This window comes from Pinus tabuliformis, chromosome 6 (assembly GCF_031772625.1).
Source record: "Pinus tabuliformis cultivar Carrire ecotype Pingquan chromosome 6, CPIR1, whole genome shotgun sequence".
Taxonomy (NCBI): domain Eukaryota; kingdom Viridiplantae; phylum Streptophyta; class Pinopsida; order Pinales; family Pinaceae; genus Pinus; species Pinus tabuliformis.
The window spans coordinates 281961224-281986668 of NC_142292.1; the positions used below are offsets into that span (position 1 = coordinate 281961224).

General features: G+C 43.0%; 1 protein-coding gene across 4 annotated transcripts in view; it reads left to right on the plus strand.

Moving 5' to 3' along the window:
- LOC149258450 (GATA transcription factor 24-like) overlaps positions 1-25445 on the plus strand; it is an 89907-nt gene that overhangs the window by 25645 nt on the left and 38817 nt on the right. For all 4 annotated transcript variants that reach the window (XM_089415389.1, XM_089415382.1, XM_089415385.1 and 1 more), the window contains one exon: positions 5683-5811. In XM_089415389.1, coding sequence (XP_089271515.1) covers positions 5683-5811 — 129 coding nt within the window. The remainder of the gene's footprint in view (positions 1-5682; positions 5812-25445) is intronic.

The following is a 25445-nucleotide window of genomic DNA, read 5'->3' on the forward strand; positions in this document are numbered from 1 at the left end:
AATCTGAGCATCAGAAGATGGAGTTTGGACCTAGTTGTCCAAATTTAACACTCCCTCTCAACTAGGGAGAACTCCATTTATTAGTGCAATCAACATCGTGAGTCATCCCGCCGAAACTTGCTTTGCTGGCTTCTTTATTTCAGAACAGAAGTGGGTCAGTCACAAAGACATCATTCCCCGACTGACATAATCAGTCCAGAGGTCCCAGACCTCACAAATCTTGATCCCAGATCAAGAGGTTGGACCATGCCATCCTAGATAGAGAGTACGGCAATCTCTGATGCGTCCATCAGTCTTTGCTAATAGTCTCTAGCTTTTCCACACCTCATTGGCCAAATGAGAGGTACTTCCCATGAGCCCTGAACTCAATGGGTAGGATGCATACGGGGCACAGATTAAATGAGTGGCGAACCAGCTCAATAATCACAAGGGTGGGGTAGAAGCATTATGAGTGCTTATAGCTTCGAGAAGCTATCCCCAAAGCCCCCCAGAGCTCCCAGAGCTCATCGTCCAACAGGACCCACATCATAGGGTCTTTCCACGACACAAAGACTCTCACGGAAGGTTAGGAACTTGACCTTCCCCAGGGGCTTAGTGAGAATATCTGCGACCTGCTCATCAGTTCCTATATGATCGAGCCTTACGGCGCCTCGCTGTACCATATCCCGGATAAAGTGGTACCTGATATCAATATGCTTGGATCGGTCGTGGAACATAGGATTCTCAGTCATACGAATCCCACTCTGATTATCACAGAGTATTACAGTGGTATCTAGCACATGTTGGAACAGCTCACTAAAGAGCTTCCTCAACCAAACTGCTTCACAACAGGCCATACTAGCAGCAATGTATTCGGCCTCCGCGGTGCTCAAAGCCACCGACTTCTGCTTCCTGCTCATCCATGAGATCGAAGCAGAACCAAGATTGAAACAGCATCCAGATGTGCTCTTACGATCCACCACACTGCCAGCCCAATCGGCATCAGTATATCCCGGAGTATCACACTCCCGGCAGTGTATCTCAGCCCATGGTTTATCGTGCCCTGAAGATATCTCAAAAGATTCTTGGCACCAACCCAGTGAAAATGATGAGGCTCAACCATCTGTTGGCTCAAAGTATTCATTGCAAAACATATGTCCGGACGGGTGTTCACTAAGAACATCAAAGCTCCTATGAGTTGACGATACTCAGTAGGATTGGCCAAGATAGGCCCTGCAGCGGTGCCACTCAACTTCTTAAAGTTGAGTTCCATTGGTGTCGACACGGACTTACAGTCCACCATCCCAAATCTTTCCAGAAGCTTCACAATATACTTTCCTTGAGAAAGGAAAATCTCTCCAGGTCTCTGCCAGACCTCTAGGCCTAGGAAATAGAGCATCAGTCCTAGGTCTTTCATCTCGAACTCAGCAGCAAGCTCCCTCTTACATTGATGAATGAGAGGGTCACCACCTGTCAGGAAGAGGTCGTCCACATACAGCACTAGAATGAGAGGCTTTCCTTCCACAACCTTAAAGTAAAGGTTTGGATCAGCATTGCTTCGAGTGAATCCCTGCTTCATCAAGTAACTATCCATCCTTTCATACCAAGCTCTGGGTGCTTGCTTTAACCCATAGAGGGCTTTCTTCAACCTGCAGACATAAGTGTCTCGATCTTGAACTTCAAATCCCAGAGGTTGTTCTACATACACCTCTTCCTTTATTGCACCATGCAGAAAAGCGGTCTTGACATCCATCTGATGAAGACTCCATCCTTGCGTAGCAGCAAGGGTTATGATGGATCGGATGGTGGTATATCGAGCCACAGGTGCAAATATATCGTCATAGTCAATTCTCAATCATCATGGATCTGCACCTCAATGACTGTAATGTTGCTCTCATTATACAGCATCACATTGCTACCCCAAATCAACAAGAATGACAGATCTGGTCTTTTCATTGTAATATACTCCTAGTGGAGATTCATATCTTCTTTGCTGTCTATGCATCATCACGCTGCATGCTACCCATGCTGCCTTTGCATCATCACGTTGCAACACTACAACACAGTCAGATCTGCACTAATTGAGGCTTACGATCACCCAATCAAGCCTCCAAATTTGCTCCCACAGGTTGCCCAACCATCTGATCCAAAACTGATCAAATTCCTTGACCCAACACAAGGCATAAATTGTTGTTCCAATCTGTTTTCGCTGCTGCTCCTAATTGTGACTGGTTAGGGCATCCATATGCTGCAACAGCCCTTAACCAAGTCACCAAACAGCCTTCAAAAACTACGTGCTACCCTTGTATAAGTCCTCTGCATCCACGCTGTTGATTAGGGCTCAATCTAGCCCCAAAACAGTCCCACGCAATGCCTTTTCAGTGGGGTAAGGGCCTGCGGCCTACCACAGGTGGCTTCCTGTACCCACGGCCTGCTGAAACAAAGTTTCCAGCCCGCACATAATATTCAAATCAACCCAGAATTTTGTCTCCTTTATTGAGGCCTTTCTGCTGGTTAATTTTCACTCCAAAACAGTCATAGGAGTGACCTAAACGTCCCCTCTTCCTTCACTGGAAATGCCCTTACCTGCACCCAATAAAACAGAGATTTAGGGCCCAATATACTGCAGATTTAGGGCTCCTGTTCTTAGCGTTCTTGGGACAGCGTATGAGGGCTCTTTAGAACTGCGGATTCTCCTCTAGATCTCTCTGTCCACAAAACCCAAACACGTGGAGAGAGTGCAGTGGTAGTCTCCCTCTTAATGCCAGCTTCTCTGCAGAAGTCTTTGAACTCATTTGACTCATATTCAGTGCCATTGTCAGTCCTCAAAATCTTGATCTTCTTTCCGATCATATTTTCCACCAAGGCTTTGAAGGTACGGAACCACATGAAAGCCTCATCCTTCTTTTTCAAGAAGTATATCCAGGTTTTGCGAGAGAAGTCATCAGTAAATGTCATATAGTAAGAACATCCCCCAGGGATGTTACAGGCAACATACCAGAAAGATCAGAATGGACCAGTTGCAATATCTCAGATGTCTTTGTGACACTTGAGGGGAAAGGTCCCCTTGTATGTTTTCCTTCAGCCCTTACATACACCTTTATGATTATTTCCAAAATCAGGCAGCCCTTCATGTTCATGATCTTATAATGCTGCCTATGCATCATCATCATGCTGTCCTATATATCATTGTCACATCACAGCCATATAAATCACTGTCATACAAGAATCACTTCCATACATCAAGAAACATTGTCCAAATATCACTAAAGTCGCTGCCCAAACATTATTGTCATAGGAACAAATATCTCTTCCATATATCATCTCCATTTGTCAAGAGAACAATATCACTGCCATGCATAACTGTTATAAGAGTAAGTGACACTACAATGAGTGTAGAAGATCACTGTCAAAAACTCTGTCATATTGTCATATTTCACTGTCATACGTACAGAAGATGGGGTCTGATAATAAGCCCACTTGACTACCCTTAAGCTCTTCCATATATCCATTTTTAAGACTCCAAATCATCTACCTTCTAACAGCCCTTGTTGTCCTTCTCAAGGGACTATACTTGGAGCTTTACCAAGCATCTTCTTACAGCCCATTATACCAGAATTGCAAACTGTCTAATCTGGACCATAGTATCTGGCAAATTCATCATTATAAAAGACAAGCACATACCTGTGATAGACGTCATATTTCTGTCCACAACTACATTTTGACCAATGCATAGGACCCTGAAATTTCGGCCCTGGTTAGGGCTTTCTGTGGCTTCTACGACAGCCCACTATACAGCCTTCAAACCTCTTTAATTCCTACGTTGATGGTCAAGGGTACTGCGGCCTTCTTCCTGCTCCTTGCTGGGCCTCTCGGCCCTCTCAAAACAGACTTTTGTCCCATTGTAAAACTCAAAATCACTCAACGGCCTGTGCATAGAGAATAACCCTTGCATTTATGCTCAGAACTCCTCTTTACAAGCTCAGCTAGCCTCCTTCCTTACTTGGCCAATCAGATCATAAACAAAAGACACAGAAATACTCCTCTTCGCACTTTGGCCAGAGCCTTAAGCCTGCAGATACCTCTTCATCACTACGACTTGACTCTTCATGACTGCAACCTCATGTCCTTATGACTGCGGCTTCCTTTACTGCCTAAACATATCCTCTACAGCTGCGCTGTATATCTTTCCGTAACAACGTATATCATTGATAGCGTATATAATCCTCTATGTACAGCGACACAAAGGCATCCATTGACTTCGATTAGGGCATGATTATTTCGATGATGATTGCTATAGATAGAGTTTGTCTTCACCTCAGCTCTAATACCATGTAAAGTTTTGTAGATGTTCTATGCTAAGAGCAATTTCACTTTTCTCACAGCAATCATACAAGTAGTTAAGCAAAATGCAGATAGAACATATAAGCAGATCTTACAGAAGACAAATCAGAAACAAGAAAAATGTGTGTGTTCGTTTCGGCGGTCAACAGGATGCTTCAACCAGCAAAGTCTCCTTTGGTCAGCCAGCCCAGATGTGTCACAAGATCCCTCCAACTAGTAGATGAGTCAACCCAAGTCAATTCTACAAAAAGTCAACGCTGTCCTGAAAAGTCAATGCAGGGGCAGCAAGCTAAAAGTCAACGCAGCAGCAAAACGGTCAACCCTTTGACCTCGATTTTTGTGCCAGATAGTACGGCCTTCAAAAATCGAACTTTCCACCAATTTTCAGCTTGATTGGACCAAGCATTGACCAAAGTCAACGCTGGTCAAACTTTCTGCGAAACCCTAGCGGCAGAAACCCTAGCAGCAGAAAATCCGTACGGTCTGTCCTCTTCGTCCTTCCCACGTGTGGCTGAAATTCGTCCTCCAGGTAGCGTACTCTCTAAGATGAGAGAGGAAGATGTGAGTTGAGTTGTGATAAAATTCTCTCCAACTTTTCCTGTATATATATCCATCAATGAGGGTGTGTGACACATCTGTTGGGCATGTGAGCCTACATTACAAAACTGGCTGACCTTGCACATATAATTTATTAAGAATAATAAATTCACAATATAAGTTCTGCTCATCGGATTAAGACTATTTTTATATGGATTTTACACCTCTCAGAAAGAGGAATCCAACAAAAATATTAGCCTCTTAATCTGAGCATCAGAACATGGAGTTTGGACCTAGTTGTCCAAATTTAACACTTACACAAACCATTGTTTAAAGCATTTTATGGATATTGGTTTGATGTCTTCTAAAACTTCTACTATCTTTGAGACTATATAAATGCTTATTGCATGGTAGTACCTACACATTTTGTTTTCACAAAAAATAGCTATCTTACGGTTTCAAATGCACTTTGTCTTGGCCAAAATGCCACTTCTTGATAATCTGAATGCGATATATGTTCAGAAGAAGAAAAATGGTCAATGAGAAATGTAAAATATAGGATATGTTAAGCTATCAAATATGAACCATGTCAAATTGCCAACACTCAAAAGGGCCTGGAAACAAGCTTTTGGTTCTCCGGAATGATCTGTTTCACCATCAATATATTTTATGTTATGAAATGACCTTGTGCCAAAATTCCCATCTTTCTTTACTGGTTTTATTCATGTCTAAGTCTTGGATTCGCTATTCAAAGTTAACAGAAGTCTGCAGAGATTCAGTTGACATCAAAAGAAATTCATTTACTTTGGCTGTTTTGTGTAGGATGCAACGCAACAAAGGTCAATTTACATCATACAAGTCTGATTCTAAGGATTTAGTCTCTGCTGGACATAAGTGGGATTCAGCTGAGGGTTGGGCTCCAAACACTAATGGGACACAACAAGAAGCTGTGTGAGTTTTCAATTTATTATTGTACTGTTATGGTTTTCACCCAAAGCTGCTAGATAAGTTCTTTTCAATTTAACTGTTTGTGCAGAACTGTTAAAATTTAGGGGTTTCAAATATGTGTTGTGATGGACAAGACATAATTTGATTTTCTTACATTCTCATTTTAAGGGGTGATAGTGTGACGTGCAATGCTTGATCTCATCTCCAGCTCATGTCTGTAAAAGTCTCATTATAAATTTGCGTTGTCGCATGTTTTTTTGTCATGATAAGTCCATGTTTAATTTGGAAACTGTATAGTTTTCTTTTTTGAAGAGGCAGCAACTGCGTTCTGGTAGTGATTGTGTGGAAGCAATAACATGAAAGTAATTTTTACATGTTTTTTTGTCATGATAAGTCCATGTTTAATTTGGAAACTGTATAGTTTTCTTTTTTGAAGAGGCGGCAACTGCGTTCTGGTAGTGATTGTGTGGAAGCAATAACATGAAAGTAATTTTTACTAGGTTAGGCCCTGGGTAGGTCACCCAACTTAGCGTTAATGAATTATTTTAGGTCATTAAATGTCATAATGACATTTATTATTAGTATATTATTAGTGATTGCAGTGAGAGAAGTGAGGTGCATTCTGCAGCTCAATATGGATGAGATGTGTGCTGTGTATAAGCTAGAACGAAAAACAACTTGATGTCTGATAATTGAACAAAAACTGAAAAAAGGCAACATAAAAAAGTAAATAAAGAAAAATAAAAAATAACACAAACAAGTATTGATCCATCTTATTCCGGAATTTTTTTGGTGCCAAGAGGTTTGCGAATGGGTTATTTTTTATCACTCTTGCTGCTTAATAGATCCACAGTTAAGAAGGATCTATGCTGATTATAGAAGTTTGGTAGGATAACCACCAAACTTATAAATAAAAGCGTGTCAAATATTATGTAATGATCACTCCAATGTTAATAAACTTTTGTTGTATTTCCTCTGTGTGTGTTTCTGTTATGCTCTTAACCTGCAAAGTAATACCCGGACATAGAATTTGCGAAGAAAAGATACCGACAACACAAAATATGCGAAGAAAATATACCCTGAGCACAGAATAGCAATGATTTTATTATTCAAAGAGAAATGTTCACAGGCCTCTTCGAGGGGGCAACCTCCAATAGAGCAGAGCTCGATTACAAAACAAGACACGATGCTCCTCGCAGGGAGTCTCTATCCTTTATATATGACTCATACATGCAATACCACGGGCCAATATCGTGGGTTTTATTAATACCATCTATCTAATACTACCGCCCATTTACCATCTATCTAATACTTCCGCCCATTTGCAACTAACTGTGGTCCCGTCATTAATTGCGGGTTAACCACTTACAAATATTAATATGGGCTTTATTGACTCTTGACTATGACGTGATCCCAAGACATAAATAAGGGGGTTAGGGTGGGACCCTAACATGCCCTCCCCCTTAAGACTAGCCTTGTCCTCAAGGCTGAAGCTGCGGAAACTGCTGAAGAATAGTGGCTGGTTCCCAAGTTGCATCTTCCGGAGAGGTGTCTTTCCATTTGACGAAGACCTCCTTAATCATGTGGCCGCGCAGGTGCTTGTCTCGTGTGTCTAGAACCTGTTCAGGTTGAAGCCAGATTGACCCTTCTTCGTCCAATTCAGGTAGACTGGTTTGAACTCGGAAATTGTTCCCAATCACTTTCTTGAGGCACGATACATGGAAAACTGGGTGGATTTTTGCTGTCGGTGGCAAAGCCAACTTGTAAGCCACTTCTCCAATGCGCTGAAGTACTTGGTATGGTCCGTAGAATTTTGGGGAGAGCTTTTGACAACCTTTGTCTTTGAGTGATGTTTGCTTATATGGTTGCAGCCTCAAAAAGACCTAATCCCCTTCTTGAAATTGGCGCTCTGAGCGATGTTGGTCAGCCTGTTGCTTCATACGGTTCTGAGCTTGATGAAGATTCTCGCGCAGATGGGCAAGCATGGTTGCGCGGTGTTGTAGGAGTTGATCCACGGCTTGTACTTTGGAGCACCCCGTGAGATAAGAAGTAGGGGAAGGCGGAATTTGTCCATAGATTGCTTCATAGGGAGTCATTTTGGTGGTGGCATGATAGTTGGTGTTATACCACCACTCCGCCAGAGGTAACCACTGTACCCAAAGGTGTTGCTTTTCTGAAGTGAAACACCTAAGGTAGGTTTCTAGACATTTGTTGATGGCTTCGGTTTGACCATCTGTTTGCGGATGATATGAAGTACTGAGTTTGAGTTGAGTGCCTTGTATTCTGAAGAGCTCCTGCCAAAAATTACTGGTGAAGATTGGGTCACGGTCGGACACAATAGAAGTGGGCATGCCATGCAATTTGAAGATCTGATCCATGAAAGTTTGAGCAACCAAGGTTGGTGTAAATGGGTGGGGTAGGGCGCAGAAATGAGCATACTTCGACAGTCGGTCCACAACCACCATGATGACTGACTTGTTCCCAGACTTTGGAAGACCTGTAATGAAATCCATGGAGACCTCTGTCCAAATTGACGCCGGAATGGGCAATGGTTGTAATGTGCCTGGTGTTGACGGTTTCCCCTTTGTGACGTTGACAAACGTCACATTCTGCTACGAAAGTAAGGATGTCCTGTTTCATGCCGGCCCAAAAAATGATCTTCTGGTCCGAGCATACGTCTTCTGAAAGCCCGAATGTCCTGCAATGGGAGAGGAGTGCAATTCTGCCAAAATGCGACTTTTGAGGGTGGATGTTGGCGATATTACGACTCTGTCCTTGTAGCGAAGAATATCATTCTGCCACGAGTAGCCCTTGCTGGAATTAGGATCTACCTGCAATTGAGAAATGAGTTGGAAGAGCCCGGGATGTGAAAACCATTCCCTGCGAGCCTCTTCAATCCAGTCGGGAATGGGGAGGGAAATTGCGAGCAGAGTACTTTCCTCCTCAAATTGGCGCGACAATGCATCTGCTACCTTGTTGTCTTTCCCTTTCTTGTAAATGATCTCATAATCATATCCCAGCATTTTGGCTAACCATTTATTTTGTTGTGGGGAAGATAGGCGTTGCTCCAAAAAATATTTAAGACTGTGATGATCTGTGCGGATTTGGAAACGTCGCCCCAACAAGTAAGGTCGCCAGGTCTCGACTGCATGTAAGATGGCCATCATTTCCTTCTCGTAGGTAGATTGGCCCAGATTCTTCCCACTTAGTTGTTGGCTGGTGAAGGCCAATGGTCGCCCTTCCTGCATTAAGACCGCTCCAATACCTGTTCCCGAAGCATCACATTCAATGACAAATGATTTAGTGAAGTCCGGTAGTGCTATGACAGGAGTGGAACACATGGCGGTTTTGAGAGCGGTAAATGCCTGTTGTGCTTCCTCGTTCCAGAAGAAGGAATTTTTCTTTAGGAGTTGCGTTAGGGGCTTCGCTATGTGGCCATAGTTGCGGACAAATTTACGATAATAGCCTGTGAGACCCAAAAATCCTCTCAAGCTTTTCAAGGTCTTAGGTTGAGGCCATTCTTGCATTGCCAGGATCTTTTTGGGGTCCACCTTGACACCTTCACGCCCCACAATGTGGCCCAAATACTCAACTTCTTCCATGCCAAACGAACACTTAGACATCTTGACAAATAATTTATGCGTTCGGAGCAGATTCTTCCCACTTAGTTGTTGGCTGGTGAAGGCCAATGGTCGCCCTTCCTGCATTAAGACCGCTCCAATACCTGTTCCCGAAGCATCACATTCAATGACAAATGATTTGGTGAAGTCCGGTAGTGCTAAGACAGGAGTGGAACACATGGCGGTTTTGAGAGCGGTAAATGCCTGTTGTGCTTCCTCGTTCCAGAAGAAGGAATTTTTCTTTAGGAGTTGCGTTAGGGGCTTCGCTATGTGGCCATAGTTGCGGACAAATTTACGATAATAGCCTGTGAGACCCAAAAATCCTCTCAAGCTTTTCAAGGTCTTAGGTTGAGGCCATTCTTGCATTGCCAGGATCTTTTTGGGGTCCACCTTGACACCTTCACGCCCCACAATGTGGCCCAAATACTCAACTTCTTCCATGCCAAACGAACACTTAGACATCTTGACAAATAATTTATGTGTTCGGAGCAGTTGCAAGAGTAGATCTACATGCTGAAGATGTGCCGCCCAAGTGCCACTATAGATGAGGATGTCATCGAAGAAGACAAGGACAAATTTTCTGAGATATGGTTTGAGGAGGTGATTCATAAGGCTCTGAAAAGTAGAGGGGGCATTACAGAGACCAAATGGCATGATGAGGAACTCATAATGGCCTTCATGAGTTCTGAAAGCTGTCTTGGGAATGTCGATTTCCTTCATGCGAATTTGGTGATAGCCTGAGCGAAGATCCAACTTAGTGAAGAATTGAGCCCCATTGAGTTCGTCCAGCAAATCGTCAACCACTGGGATGGGAAATTTATCTTTGACTGTTAACTTATTGAGGGCCCTGAAGTCGGGACACATCCACCACTCCCCATCTTTCTTGATGACCATGACCACTGGGGATGAATAAGGACTAATGCTGGGACGAATGACACCTGCTTCCAACAATTCCTTGATGATTTTTTCTATTTCATTCTTTTGGGTGAACGGATATCTGTATGGCCGCACATTTGGGGGTTGGGCCCCTGGAACCAATGTGATGCTATGATCATGTTCCCCTCGCGAGGGTGGAAGCTCATGAGGCTTGTCAAAGACCGTCCGATGTTTATTTAAAATCTGTTGCATCTCAGGATGAATTGGCGGAGACATGGTGTCTACTACCTGGATGGCATTAAATTGAGCTACCACTCCATGATGGCCTTTTTTTAACAATTTTTCCATTCTATGCGAGCTGATGATAGAGGGGGCTCCCGCCTGTAGTCCACGGAGGGTATGTGTGGAGTTGTTCTGCTTAAAACTCATATATAACTCCTGGAAATCCATTGTGATTGGCCCAAGAGTGCGGAGCCATTCCGCGCCTAGGACAATGTCGCAACCCCCCATGTGTATTGCAAACATGTGGGTTTTCAATTGATAATCATCCCCCATTTGAATTTTGACATTTTCACAGCGACCTTCACATTTCATTGTGCCCCCATCTGCAATCTGGACTTGGAAGTTAGAAACTGCCCGGACGAAACAATGCGCTGCTTCAGCGATCTTTTGATGGATGAAATTATGGGTACTTCCACTATCAATCAAGACTACTACTGGGCGATGTTTAAGAAAACCCCTGATTTTGAGAGTTTGAGGGGAAGAAATTCCTGCCAATGCATTTAGCGAAATAATTGGTTCATCAGATACAATTTCCTTTTGGTTATCTTCTTCGATCTCCTCCAGTTCCTCAAGTGGTGGATCTTCCTCGGTGGAGCTGTAGTCAGTGGCATCTATTTGAAAAAACTTGTGCTCTTTGCATTTATGACCCGGGGAATATTTTTCATCACAGTAGTAACATAGTCCTTGCTTCCTTCTTTCGGCCATTTTCGCAGGTGACACCTTTTGAATCTTAAGTGTCTGAGTCGTATTGGGAGCCTGTGAGGGACGACCTTTAGCGGGGAAGTTGGGGCGGCTGGATTGGGCTGTTAATGCACGTTCCACCTTACGGGCTACCTGGCAAGCCTCTGTCCATGTGGGAGGGTGGTGGAGTAGAACCTGAGCTTTGATGGCTTCTTTAAGACCGCTGATAAAGCATTCCATGTAGAACTCATCTGTGAGACCCCTAGTGCGGAAGGCTAAGGCTTCAAAAGCAGTAATATATTCCTCCACTGTACCCGTCTGTCGGAGCTTAGTGAGACGCCCCAAGAAAGAGTCTTCCTGTTCAAAGCGATTGCGAAGAGTTTTGGCAAATTGGGCCCAATCCCGAAATTGTCCATTGCAACGCTGATGCCATTCCTTCCATTGCCATCGTTCATTGTCCAAGTACATGGTGCCCACCATAAGCTTAGTCCCCTCATCTATGATATGATTCAATTGGAAATACTGCTCCATTTGTGCTAGCCATGCGGACGTGTGAGAACCGTCGAATTTAGGCATATCCAACTTGGGAGGTCGCTGACTAGGTGGTGGATGGGTGTGTCAGACGTGATGAGAGTGGCTAGACTCACCCTCATGGTATTCATGGCCATTATACGCCTCCTCGTGGGCTGGCTCCTTGCCCTTTGGGAGTGCATCATTTATCTGGTTACTTATTCCTTTAAGCTCAAGTTCGATAAACTTCACCGCCGATTGGAGGGAGTGCACATGCTCTTCAATTTTGTCGATCCTTTCATTGGCCATCGCTTGGGCGCGAGTTTCTACCATACACCAACCTGAGGACAAAAATTGGGACCGCCTAAAATTTTTTACTAAGAAATTGAATGGTACCACCTTGCTCAGCTCGCCGTCCTGATTTTGATGGGCTAGGTCACCAATAAGCGCCCCGGAAGATCTCAGACTTCTTTTTTTTTTTTTTTTGTGGAAAACTCCGAACAGAGTTTTACTCCTTCCTGATCAATACTGCAGTCGCCAAATCCTCAAAATGTCAATGCCGCCAAAAGTCCTGCGAAAATTATATCCAGGGACAGGAACCCTTCACAACTACTCCGATCTGGTGGATCTGAGAGATCTGAATGGTGGAACAACTGCTGCTGCTGATCTGATGGAGCTGCGGGACTGATGTCTGCTGCTGCTGCCCTTGCTGATCTGGAATAGGTGATGTGTGATCCCCCGATAGAGAGGGAACTATGGTCTTGAGGAGTGTCAGGTGCTACAGATCGCAATATACATAAGGGTCTGACAGTAGTACTCGGCCCAATGTTTCAGGGCTCTAACTAAGGAGGATCGACCGTACCCTTAGCCGTACAACCCGACTACCCTATCGTACGGGCGAGTAATCTCTCCGAGTGCTGTTCTCGGTGTACTGTAGCCACAAGACGGCCGAAGGTTTATCTATGGCGAGGTTTCAAGGGAGCTAGGGGGCTTCCTATATACCCAGAGGGTACATGGAAGACAGTCAGTGCGCGGTTCTGTCTAATGCGCTACTACTCGAAGGGGTACCCACAGGGGTTACAAGGGAGTCCAACAGACGTGACCACCTCTTGTATTTCCTGCGTGCATGCCTCCCCAAATCCGCAGGTTTATGCGCTTAACGACAGATCCCGTGGTTTAAAGACGCCGGAACACGTCTCTAGCCAAAAAAATTTTTGCTAAAATTTGGAGATCCCACCGAGCCCTGGAAAGTGCTCTGATACCACTTGTTATGCACTTAACCTGCAAAGTAATACCCAGACATAGAATTTGCGAAGAAAAGATACCGAGAACACAAAATATGCGAAGAAAATATACCCAGAGTACAGAATAGCAATGATTTTATTATTCAGAGAGAAATGTTCACAGGCCTCTTCGAGGGGGCAACCTCCAATAGAGCAGAGCTCGATTACAAAACAAGACACGATGCTCCTCGCAGGGAGTCTCTATCCTTTATATATGACTCATACATGCAATACCACGGGCCAATATCGTGGGTTTTATTAATACCATCTATCTAATACTACCGCCCATTTACCATCTATCTAATACTTCCGCCCATTTGCAACTATAACTGTGGTCCCGTCATTAATTGCGGGTTAACCACTTACAAATATTAATATGGGCTTTATTGACTCTTGACTATGACGTGATCCCAAGACATAAATAAGGGGATTAGGGTGGGACCCTAACAGTTTCAAGTTTTCCGACAAATGTATCATTGCATGCTTGAATGTGGTGAGGATGAAGTGGAGAAAGTCTTGGGATAGAGAAAGAGTTATGAATAATGAAAGTCAAGTCATAAGTGATACTTTTGGTTTTTTTATAAACTGGCAAACATTTTTCAAAAGTTTCTTATGTTCAAAACTATACAAAAAGAGGGCTTTTTGTAGGTGGCAGATGGAGACATAAATCACTGCAGTGAAAAAGTTGAGCTTGGCAGATGGTGGCAGCATACCTAGCTGGCGGCTGTTGATATTTACTAGGGTCAATAAAAGAATCAATGGAACCAAGTCTCAATCAAATTCTGAAATAGCCTCCTCACAAGTGCACTAGAGAGAGGTAGGCCTAGTGTGCTAGAGAAAAAGTGCAGCGCAACTGCTGAGAAAAAGAAATATACAAGTGTGCCTAAGAGATATGCCAATTGTAAGGTGCTAGTGTAATTCTGCCCTAGGATTCTTTTTGCACAGCTATGGTTTTTACTCACACTTTCTTCCAATCCACAAGATAACAATTTTAGTACAAATATAGAGCCAACAGTATGACACAATATTATAGTTCAATCAAACGAGTGTGACATTTACTGAGTGCATTGTTCACATAGATCATCCAGTCCAATACCAGTCCATAAAGTTCGAATTCAACAGGAGTATGTAACCAATATAAACTACACAGTATTTATTGAAAACTACCAATGCAACAGTAATCTGGCCTAACTACTTTATAACTCCAATACCCTAGCTCGCTTAGATCTGATGCTTCAATACTGCCCTACTCACTGTTCAGGTCCGCTCTCAAAACAGGGCTCTCGCACTCTCTCAGTAAAACTGGCTCATGATTTTGCACCTCGATTTCAACTTAGGTCTGCTTGACGTAATTCTTAAACCTTGGCTTCACCTTCCTTGACAGCTCCACACTTGTTCGGCTTCTGTCTGTCTTTAGGGAACTTCGGCTCCTTTAGAGACCACAGAATATTGCCTTTCGAGACTTCCAGGATGTTCGGCCTTACTTCTTGTTACAGGGTGCCCGCGCGGAAGATTTCTTAAGCTCCACGATTATCCTGATTGGTTCTGGCTCAACCTCAGAAGTTTTCCAGCCTTATCCTATTCGCTTTACCACAGAACTTACAGTTGAATCGTAAATCAATCACAGGATCCCTTTTGCCATTCGCTGCTTCTATGGAGTGGGTTTCCTGTGGACAAGACAAGAAAATGGAACAGAGAACTTACTGCCTTCCCACTAGTATTTCTGTGCCAAAACAAACGATCAGGGACAAACAAATCTTCACTGCTTCTCCAAATGGTACTCCTGTGCCAAAACAAACGATCAGGGACAAACAAATCTTCACTGCTTCTCCAAATGGTACTCCTGTGCCAAAACAAACGATCAGGGACAAACAAATCTTCACTGCTTCTCCAAATGGTACTCGACCAAACAGAACTTTGCTGTCTCTCCAGAACAGAATTAAAGGACAGATAGAGAGGAGTCAACTAGGGTGGGATCTTTCACCACCGAAATTGACAGAAGAGAAGGGGTCTTAAAACCCTCAGAGCTAATTCTCAAGAAACAAATGAACTGATCCACACAATATGCCCAATTGAGTTCATCTATCTTGAATTTATAGATTTCCTAGAGGGGTTTCTCTTCTTAATTGATTGAGTAAAATACACCAAAACCCCATCTGTGGGTTTCTCTCCCCAATTGCCCCAAAACTTGCCCAAATCTGGGTATTTTTGGGGTTTTCCTGTTATTGAGGACTATAGCCTACAGGGATTGATAGGCTACTTCGTCCCTTATTAGCCCATAATTTGTGGAGGACATTACCATCCCCCCTGCTCGAAATATATTGCCCTCAAGCAATTGCAGATTTGGGTGCTGTAAAACTCATTCTCCTTCCCAAGTCGCGTTCTCCTTAGGTAGTTTCTCCCATCTGATAAGGTATTTTGGAATTTCTCGTCTCTTTAACTTCTTTTCTCACAGGACCATGATTGTGTCCATGATCAACTCTACCTGTCCTTCTTCGTCTAAGGGTGGCAATTCGAGAGAGGTGGTGACTTGCTGTTCCACATCCTTCTTGAGGCATGATACATGGAATACATTATGGATTTTGTTGTCCTTTGGTCAGCCAGGAAAATTAAAAAAAACTTCATTGCTATACTTTTGAAGAGTCTTGGACAGCAAGCCTAGGTAGTGTGCAAAGGGATAAAATTAATTGTTGGTCAATTTGACAAAGATGGCTATTGGGCTATGTTATGAGGACAGGTTGGATGGGGTAGGAAATTTTAGCTCGTGGAAGGACAAACCAATACATGAAGATGGTGTTGAAGGAGAAACTGAGAAATGCAAAGATGTTTGAAATTGAGTCATTGACACAGTTGCATCATATCTAACTTGGATCACTTAGATTATAGATGATTTGACAACAGTGGGGGAACTATTAACAATGAAGAGTTTGTCTGATCAACTTTGAGTGGCTTTCTTTCGAAGTGGGATGATTTTGCTGATGGGATCGTCGCATTAGAGAATTTGCCCAGTTGGGATAGATTGTGGGATGACTTCGTACAGGAGGAGACAAGGAGACATTTTGAAATTGCAGGCCAACTTGATGGAAATGATGATGAGGAGAATTTTTCACTTGTTGGAAAGGGCAAAGGTAAAGTAAAGGGAAGTGGGGGATTTGCTTTCGTGAAGGACATCAACAAAGTGAAGTGATTTGTGTGTCACAAGATTGGTCACTATGCAAGCCAATGTCCACAAAAGAAGAAGGAGGAGGATCAGATGGATGCATGAACATCAACTGAGATTGATGACTTTATGGAGAAATTCGAGAAGAAATCATCTCTAGTTTCCTTTGTTTCTAACAATAGTATTGTTGTGTATGAGGACAATGGGTTATGGCTATAGTGGACAATAGAGTGTCCAATCGCATGATTGGGTGAGGTCAATGTTCCACAGTGTTCTCAGACTGCCATGTGCGTTGTGGAGCTAGCAACACACATGTAGTGAAGGGGGTTGGATGTGTCAGATTCTAGCTAAAGTCAGGAGGATTTATGGAGGCAACAATGATGTTATTTGTTCAAGGGTTGATGGTCTCGTTAGGAGCTTGTTCGTCATGCAAAGTGTGCCGGTGAGTTGCACACATGTTGATGTGATGTGCATGTAAAGCAATTTAAATTTTATGACTTGTATTTGAGTTAAAGTAAAGAAAGCTAAAGATAGGATAGTTAACTAAAGTAATGTCACTTATCTTCAGTTAACTTAATGAGCTAATTTTCGCTGTCAATCTCAGCTTAGGAAAGTTATAAATTGAGCCTAATGTGAGGTGCTAAGACACAATGATAACACAAGATTGAGAGAGGATTCTTAGTGAGCGTGTGCTGAGTGAGAGAAAGTGCAGTGGGACTAGTGATCGATATTGTATTTTCTCAGCTAGGCCACTATCCCTAGTACGGGAACCCAAGTAAGTTTCGTGATTAATTTATTAATGAAGAACTAGTGATTGGGCATAAATTGTTTATGTGTGTTTGTGATTCAGATTGAGTTTTGATTTTGCTTATGTTATATTTTTTGTGTTAGGAATCTGGCTATGTATTCATTCTGCTTATAATTGTTGGAGCTGAATACTGGGCGTTGGGTTCTAAAAGTATATCATTAACTTCAACATATTTCTTGATAAAAGAGTCTAATATCCACAACAAAACCATAGTTAAATGGGACAATGGTGCTTTAAGGTCATCTACACAACAAGCTGCCTCTAGATCTAGATGATCATTCCTTTGACCCTGCAACTGCCCTGAACCAAAATTCATTGTACTAATTTCTTCCGTAATGGCCTTCTCATTCCTTTTTGTTTGAAAGATGCGCTTTTTCAAGGAATCCAATCCTTGATCCAAACTTTTACCATGTTCTTGAAATTCTTTAATGTGGCTAAATGTCCCTTTTATACTGCACAACAACCTTTTATCTTCTTGTAAATACATACTCATGTGCTTAATTCTCTTTTTCGTCAGGTTTTTCCTCTAATCAAATTCCTTTAACCTTTGTCTAACCTTCATTGGTGAATGACTATCTTGACTGATTAATTTAGAATCACCTTCTATTTTTGATCTGTTCAAAGTTGCTGCATCATTCTTATTCCAACTTGAATATCCAAGAGTGAAGCGTACCCGAACTTCTACTACATTGTTGTTGAAGGTGAGCCGCTTATTCTGGTGTTATATGTGGACGATTTGATTTTGACAGGCGTAGATAAGCTCATCCAGTAGTGCAAGAGAGTTTGAGATGAAGGATATGGGGCTAATGCACTATTTCCTTGGGTTGGGGGTTTTGGTAGGGTAATGGGGTGATCTTCTTAGGGCAGGGCAAGTATGCCCTGAAGATTATGAGGAAATTTTACATGTAGGATTGCAGGCCCATGGGTATGCATCTAGTCACAAACTGGAGGAAGATCGATACATCCAGATTAGAGCGAGTTGATCCTTCACTTTATCGACATTTAATAGGGTCATTGATGTATTTGGTAAACACACGACCATACATATATTTTGCATTTAACTCTTTGAGTCAGTTTATGGTCAAGCCTACTAGAGCGCATTAGGTTGCTGCCGAGCACGTATTGAGTTATCTTAGGGGGACAATAGAGTGCAGGTTGTGGTATAGACAGGTTGATGGGGTGAGGCTTGAGGGCTTCTCTGTTGTAGATTGGGTAGGGAGCTCCATAGACAGGAAGAGTACATTGAGATGCACATTCAGTGCTGGATCAACAATTGTTTCTTGGTTCGGTCGGAAACAGAGATCAGTTGCATTGAGCTCAACTGAGGCCAAGCACATGGTTGCCGGTTTGGTAGGGTGCAAACCTATCTGGTTGAGGAAGTTTCTCGTGGGCTTGTTTGGGATAGAGTTGGAGCCCACTGCAATCCATTGTGACAATCAAAGTTGCATTAAGCTCTCTAAGAGTCCAATGTTTCAGAGAGGTATAATTATGCTCGAGTATGTAGTAACAGAGGAGTAGACAACATACATTCTGAGCAAGGCATTGCTAGGGACTAGATTTGTGTTAATTTTAGGTATGTTCTATGCTGAGAGCAAATTTACTTCAATTTTCCATATTAGCCTAATATCAATTCCAGATTAGCAATCACATTTAGCATGATAGTAAAATGCAGATAGAACATAAACATAAATTGCAGAAGACAAGCCAAGACGAGGACACAAGATGTGGTGCCAGCCAGGGACAAACCCTAATGCGGGGAAACCCTTGATCAATTCTTCTTATGTTCTTAAATAGTTCAGTAATGAGAGATAATACATATACATCAGAAGTCAACATTTTGACTTGTCAAAATAAGAGCATAGATATTTTCTAGGAAGATGACACATGAGGTAGCAGATTTGAACACAGGTGATTCCATCACCATGTTGTACCCATCACTGTGCTGCACCCATCACCACTATGCTGCATCTATCCTCATGCTGCATTCAATATGTTGCACCCATCATCATGCTACACCTATCACTGTGTTGCACCCATCATGCTGCACTATGGTTGCATGATGCAATATTGTCATGAAATAGCCTTAGCTGCTTATTATGGCTTGCAGCCTAGCAAAGTAGCTAGCTGTAACTTGTAAATATGATATAGTAGAGGTATCTTACTATACCTCATCCGAGATATCAAACCTTCGGGAAGGACATCCTAAATTGTCCTCTATAATACGGATCTCTGCTCTATCCATGACTGCATTAGACACCGAGATCCTACACCCAAGACTTTAGCTATGCCGAGACTGTAATACTTCTTGTTACAGGTCTTAAGGCCTTCTGCTCCATCCATTTGATTGTGAGAAGACAACACCTACAGGTATGTTGTCTATACATATGCCGAAATAGGATACTGCTTCTTGTCATGCTTCAAGAATGTATCTAGACCTGTTCCATACATCTGCGTTTGTGACAACTCCTAGGTGATCTCCATACCTGTGATAAAGCTTCTCCCATGACTGCGTAGGAGCCTTCTGGTCAATGTGATGATCATCCTCCATTAGGACAACGTTAATAGAGCTCCTTCATTGACAGCAAAGAGCTCTCATTAGTATCTGCGGCTAGGGTATATCCTCTCATTAGGACTGCGTTTAACTGTGTGAGAGACTACAACTAGAGCTCCTTTTGGAGCATCCATTGGAAGCGTATATCTTGCTGCATATAAAGTCTCCTTTAGGACAACGTGAAGGGATCCTCTAGCTGTATAGAGCCCTCATTTGACTTGTGGAAGAGACCTCTTCTTTCCAGCGAATTAGAGTGGAATAAGGTCAACTGTTAGGGCCTGCGTTAAACCTTCTTCCATGACTGTGTTAGGTTCACTTCCATGACAACGTTAGGTTCTTTATTAGGGCAGCGTTAAGGCTCCACCATACCAGCGTTGAAGCCTTTCCTTGCTGTGATATAAGAGCCTCCTTTTAGGCAACGAAGATTCCTCTAATGTAACAATCATCCTCCATGAATGTAGATGAGGGCAGTGTATAAATCTCTTTAGACAACGTCTAGGTCTAGGGAAAACCTTCTAGGACTGCGTATTCTCTTAGGGACTCTTCCTTCCACTAAAACCCAAACAAGTGGAGAGGAAGAGATCACAAGAGATGTGTGCCAAATGACTTGCAAGCCACCTCCTTTTATAGTAACACGTTGAGGATAGACGAGGGCAATTTGGTTGCTGGCCGACCTTGACAAATTGTCGCATAATACAAATAAATTCATATCTCCATGAATACATGTCAGAATCGGATGATCTTTAGATCAATCCTACACCTTTGGACGAGAGGAATCCAAGAAAAATATCAGCTGCCATAAATAAGAAGACCCACATGGAGTTTGGCCCTAGTTGCCAATTTTAACACCCCCTCTCAACTAGGGAGAACTCCATCTGCTAATCCATCTGCCAGACTGTACTATCTCTGCCATCAGTGCCCTGCATTGCTTTGCTCTGCTCTAATGAACTATGAAGAAGAAGAAGTGATTGAGAATGTATCATACCATCCTCTACTGACCCGAAGTTATCCCATATAAAGATAGTGTCCCATACCACTCTTACTGATCCGAAATGAGTTCCAAATAAAGAGAGTGTGTCATACCACTCTTACTGATCTGAAATCAGTTCCAAATAAAGAGAGTGTATCATACCACTCTTACTGATCTGAAATCAGTTCCAAAAGAGAGTGAATTATATAACTCTTACTGACCCGAAGTCAGTTCCAATTGATCCGAGATCAATATCATCCTAGCATAGGGAGTATGGTAGTTACTCGATGCGTCCATCGGTACTACTATGGTCCCTATCCTCATTTCCCTACTCTTTGGCTAGATGAGAGGTACTTCCCATGAGTCCCAAACTGCATGGTTAGGATGTCTCGGCAGGAGAAGGATGAACCACTCATCTTGCCTACATGTCACCATGGGTATCCCGGGGGAACGCTGAGCCACTCACCCTGTACACAACCAATCACTAGGGGAAGGCTGAACCACTCATCCTATAATTGTGTCTTGGTAGGAGAAGGATGAACCACTCATCTTGCCTACATAGCAAACCACTAGGGGAAGGCTGAACCACTCACCCTATGGTTGCTCATCGCTCCAAGAAGTACCCCCAGGGCCCAAGCCCCTCGGAGCTCCCAGATATCAGTGTCCATATCATACAGGATCTTCAAGAGAGAGTCTCTCCACGACTCCCAGTCATTCTCAGAAAGTCAAGAATTTGACGTTTCCCAAGGGCTTCATTTGAATGTCGGTGACCTGCACATCAGTCCTAATGTGTTGGAGCCTTCCTACTCCCCGTTGTACCATATCCCAGATAAAGTGGTACCTGATGTCTATATGCTTGGTGTGATCATAGAACACACGATTCCTCAACACTCGAATCCCACTCTGGTTGTCACAGAAGATCACGGTGGTATCTAGCACGTGTCCAACTAGCTCACAACAGAGCTTCCACAACCAGACAACTTCACAGGAGGCCATACTCACAGCGATGTATCCGGCCTCATCGGTGCTCAAAGCAACCAACTTCTGCTTCCCGCTCATCTAGGATATCGAAGCAGAACCCAAAGAGAACCAACACCTAGAAGTGCTCTTGCGATCCTCCACACTGCCTAACCAGTTAGCATTCGAATAATCATGCAGCTTATATTTTCTGCAGTGTATCTCAATCCATGAGAGATTCTGCCCCGAAGATATCTCAAAGGATTCTTGGCACCAATCCAGTGAGGCTAAACCATATATGAGCTAAACATGCTAACTGCAAAACGTATATCCGGATGGGAGTTCACCAAGAACATCAATGCTAGTATGAGTTTATGGAACTCAGAGGCATTTCCCAACTAAGGTCGGGCATCACTACCGCATAACTTCTTAAAGTTAGGCTTCATCGAGGTAGTCATAGGCTTGCAGTTCACCATTCCAAATCCAGAATCCAACTCCCTCTTACTTTTGCAAATGAGAGGGTCTGCACCTGTTAGAAAGAGGTCGTCCTTATAAGGTGCAAGTATGAGAGGCCTATCATCCACAACCTTCCAAGCAATGGTTTGGATTGGCTTCACTCCTAGTGAATCTCAGCTTCATCAGATAGCTGATTATCCTTTCATACCAAGTATGGGGTGCTTGCTTCAAGCGATAAAGGGCTTTCTTCCACCTACATACATGAGATTCCTGATCATGAATCTCAAACCCCTCGGGTTGTTCCACATCAGAGGTCTTGCTATTACATGAAGGGAATGGTCCCCTTGTAAGATTTCCCTCGGTACATCTCGGACATGTACCTTCATGCTCTTCCTTGAATTCAAGGATCCCTGTCACCATCTGTCTCACATCGGGTAAGGCCCCATAATGAGCAGACCTTCGGTGCTATAGAAGAGATGTGTCAACTGACATGGTCCCCAATGGACTTCCTGCAACTTGATACAAATTGCCAACCCTGAACTCAAAAGCATCTTTAAAAATTCCTTATCCACACACGTACCTTTCCATTGATGAATGCCACCTTTGTCTTCCATTGCTGAAATGGACCCTAGGTTCTTCTTGAGATAAGGTACACTACCTTGATCCAATTGAAGAGTAATATCCCCTACACCCTTTACGTGATAGGTGGCATCATCTCCAAGAATAATCTCCAAGTTTGCTTCCTTCTCTCTCAGACTAGAGAGAGTTTCCCTGTGTCCGGTGAAGTGCCTTGAAGCACTACTATCAATAAGCTAGATTCCCAAAGAGTCTGGAGGAGAAGTAGCGGAGAGGGCCAATATAAGAAAATACTCCTTTAGCTGATCAGAAACAACATTTGATTCTTCATACTAGGAGTTCCTTGCTTTCTTGAAGAGTCGGCCATTTTCTTGATGACTTGCATTCCTTTTTGCCATTGTACCTGTCATTCCTTCAATTATTGAAGATGCCCCTGGAATGATTGTTATCATCATTAAGTGATGTGTCCCTTCTATTCGGAAACTCCTTCGCATAATGGCCAAACTTATTGCAAGCAAGGCCATCCTTAGATCTGGACTTCCCATTGAAGTGACCTTTAGGTAGGCCACCAGAAGCTACCGCCATGCCACTCTGATAATCTTCTTTGCTTCTACTTCACCCTTGGTGTATTTGAAGACGGATGAGGAACCCATTGAGTCTTTTGACCTTGTCCAACTGTTTTCGGTGATTGCTTTTTCACCCTTGCTTGGGCTTTGTCTTCACCTCAGCTCTGATACCATGTTAATTTTAGGTATGTTCTATGCTGAGAGCAAATTTACTTCAATTTTCCATATTAGCTCAATATCAATTCCAGATTAGCAATCACATTTAGCATGATAGTGAAATGCAGATAGAACATAAACATAAATTACAGAAGACAAGCCAAGACAAGAGGACACAAGATGTGGCGCCAGCCAGGGACAGACCCCAATGTGGGGAAACCCTTGATCAATTCTTCTTATGTTCTTCAATAGTTCAGGAGAGAGAGAGATAATACATATACATCAGAAGTCAACATTTTGACTTGTCAAAATAAGAGCAGAGATCTTTTCTAGGAAGATGACACATGAGGTAGCAGATCTGAACGCAGGTGATTCCATCACCATGCTGTACCCATCACTGTGCTGCACCCATCACCACTATGATGCATCCATCATGCTGCATTCACTATGCTGCACCCATCATCATGCTGCATTCACTATGCTGCACCTATCACTGTGCTGCACCCATCATGCTGCACTATGCTGCATACTGCAATACTGTCATGGAACAGCCTTAGCTGATTGCTATGGTTTGGAGCCTAGGAAAGCAGCTAGCTGTAACTTGTAAATATGATATAGCAGAGGTATCTTACTGCACCTCATCAGAGATATCAAACCTCCGAGAAGGACATCCTAAACTGTCCTCTATAATACGGATCATTGCTCTATCCATGACTGCATTAGACACCGAGATCCTACACCCAAGACTGTAGCCATGCCGAGACTGTAATACTTCTTGTTACATGTCTTAAGGTCCTTCTGCAGTTCTGCTCCATCCATTTTATTGTGAGAAGACAGCACCTACAGGTATGCTGTCTATACATATGCCGAAATAGGATACTGCTTCTTGTCATGCTTCAAGAATGTATCCAGACCTGTTCCATACATCTGAGTTTGTGACAGCTCCTAGGTCATCTCCATACCTGTGATAAAGCTTCTCCTATGACTGCGTAGGAGCCTCCTGGTCAATGTGATGATCATCCTCCATTAGGACAGCGTTCATAGAGCTCCTTCATTGATAGCGAAGAGCTCTCATTGGTATCTGCGGCTAGGGTATGTCCTCTCATTAGGATCGCGTCTAACTGTGTGAGAGACTACAGCTAGGGCTCCTTTTGGAGCATCCATTGGCAGCATATATATTGCTGCATATAAAGGTCTCCTTTAGGACAGCGTGAAGGCATCCTCCTCTAGCTGTATAGAACCCTCATTTGACATGTGGAAGAGTCCTGTTCTTTCCAGCGAATTAGAGTGGAATAAGGCCAGCAGTTAGGGCCTGCGTTAAACCTTCTTCCATGACTGTGTTAGGTTCATTTCCATGACAGCTTTAGGTTCTTTATTAGGGCAGCGTTAATGCTCCTCCATAAGAGCCTCCTTTTGGGCAGCGAAGATTCCTCTAATGTAACAATCATTCTCCATGAATGTAGATGAGGGCAGTGTATAGATCTCTTTAGACAGCGTCTTGGGATAGGGCAAACCTTCTAGGTCTGCGTATTCTCTTGGGGATTCTTCCTTCCACTAAAACCCAAACAAATGTAGAGGAAGAGATCACGAGAGGTGTGTGCCAAATGACTTGCAAGCCACCTCCTTTTATAGTAACACGTTGAGGATAGATGGGGGCAATTTGGTTGCTGGCTGACCTTGACGAATTGTCGCATAATACAAATAAATTCATATCTCCATGAATACATGTCGGAATCGGATGATCTTTAGATCAATCCTACACCTCTCAACGAGAGGAATTCAAGAAAAATATCAGCTGCCATAAATAAGAAGACCCACATGGAGTTTGGCCCTAGTTGCCAATTTTAACAATTTGTTTACCTCAGAGAGAGGCTGTGTGTAGTGCAGAATGCCTTCCTCTCTAAGAGGGAGTGTTGATTGCAGTAGAGCAGTGAGGGTTCTGCTTACCTAGTTGCTAAGGCTATAGAGGGACCCACAAGACAACCACTTCGCAGGATATTAATTTATTTAACTATTTCCTAAAGTTAGACTCAGTAAAAATTTGAATTCCTAAAGTCAACTTATGATATAATCTCAACCCTTTATCAAGATCTAATCTCAGCCATTGAGAGTGAAGGAGGGGCATATGACGAAATTATAAGAGGAGATATACTGAGTAAGTGGCCAATCAATTGAGCACAAGCAG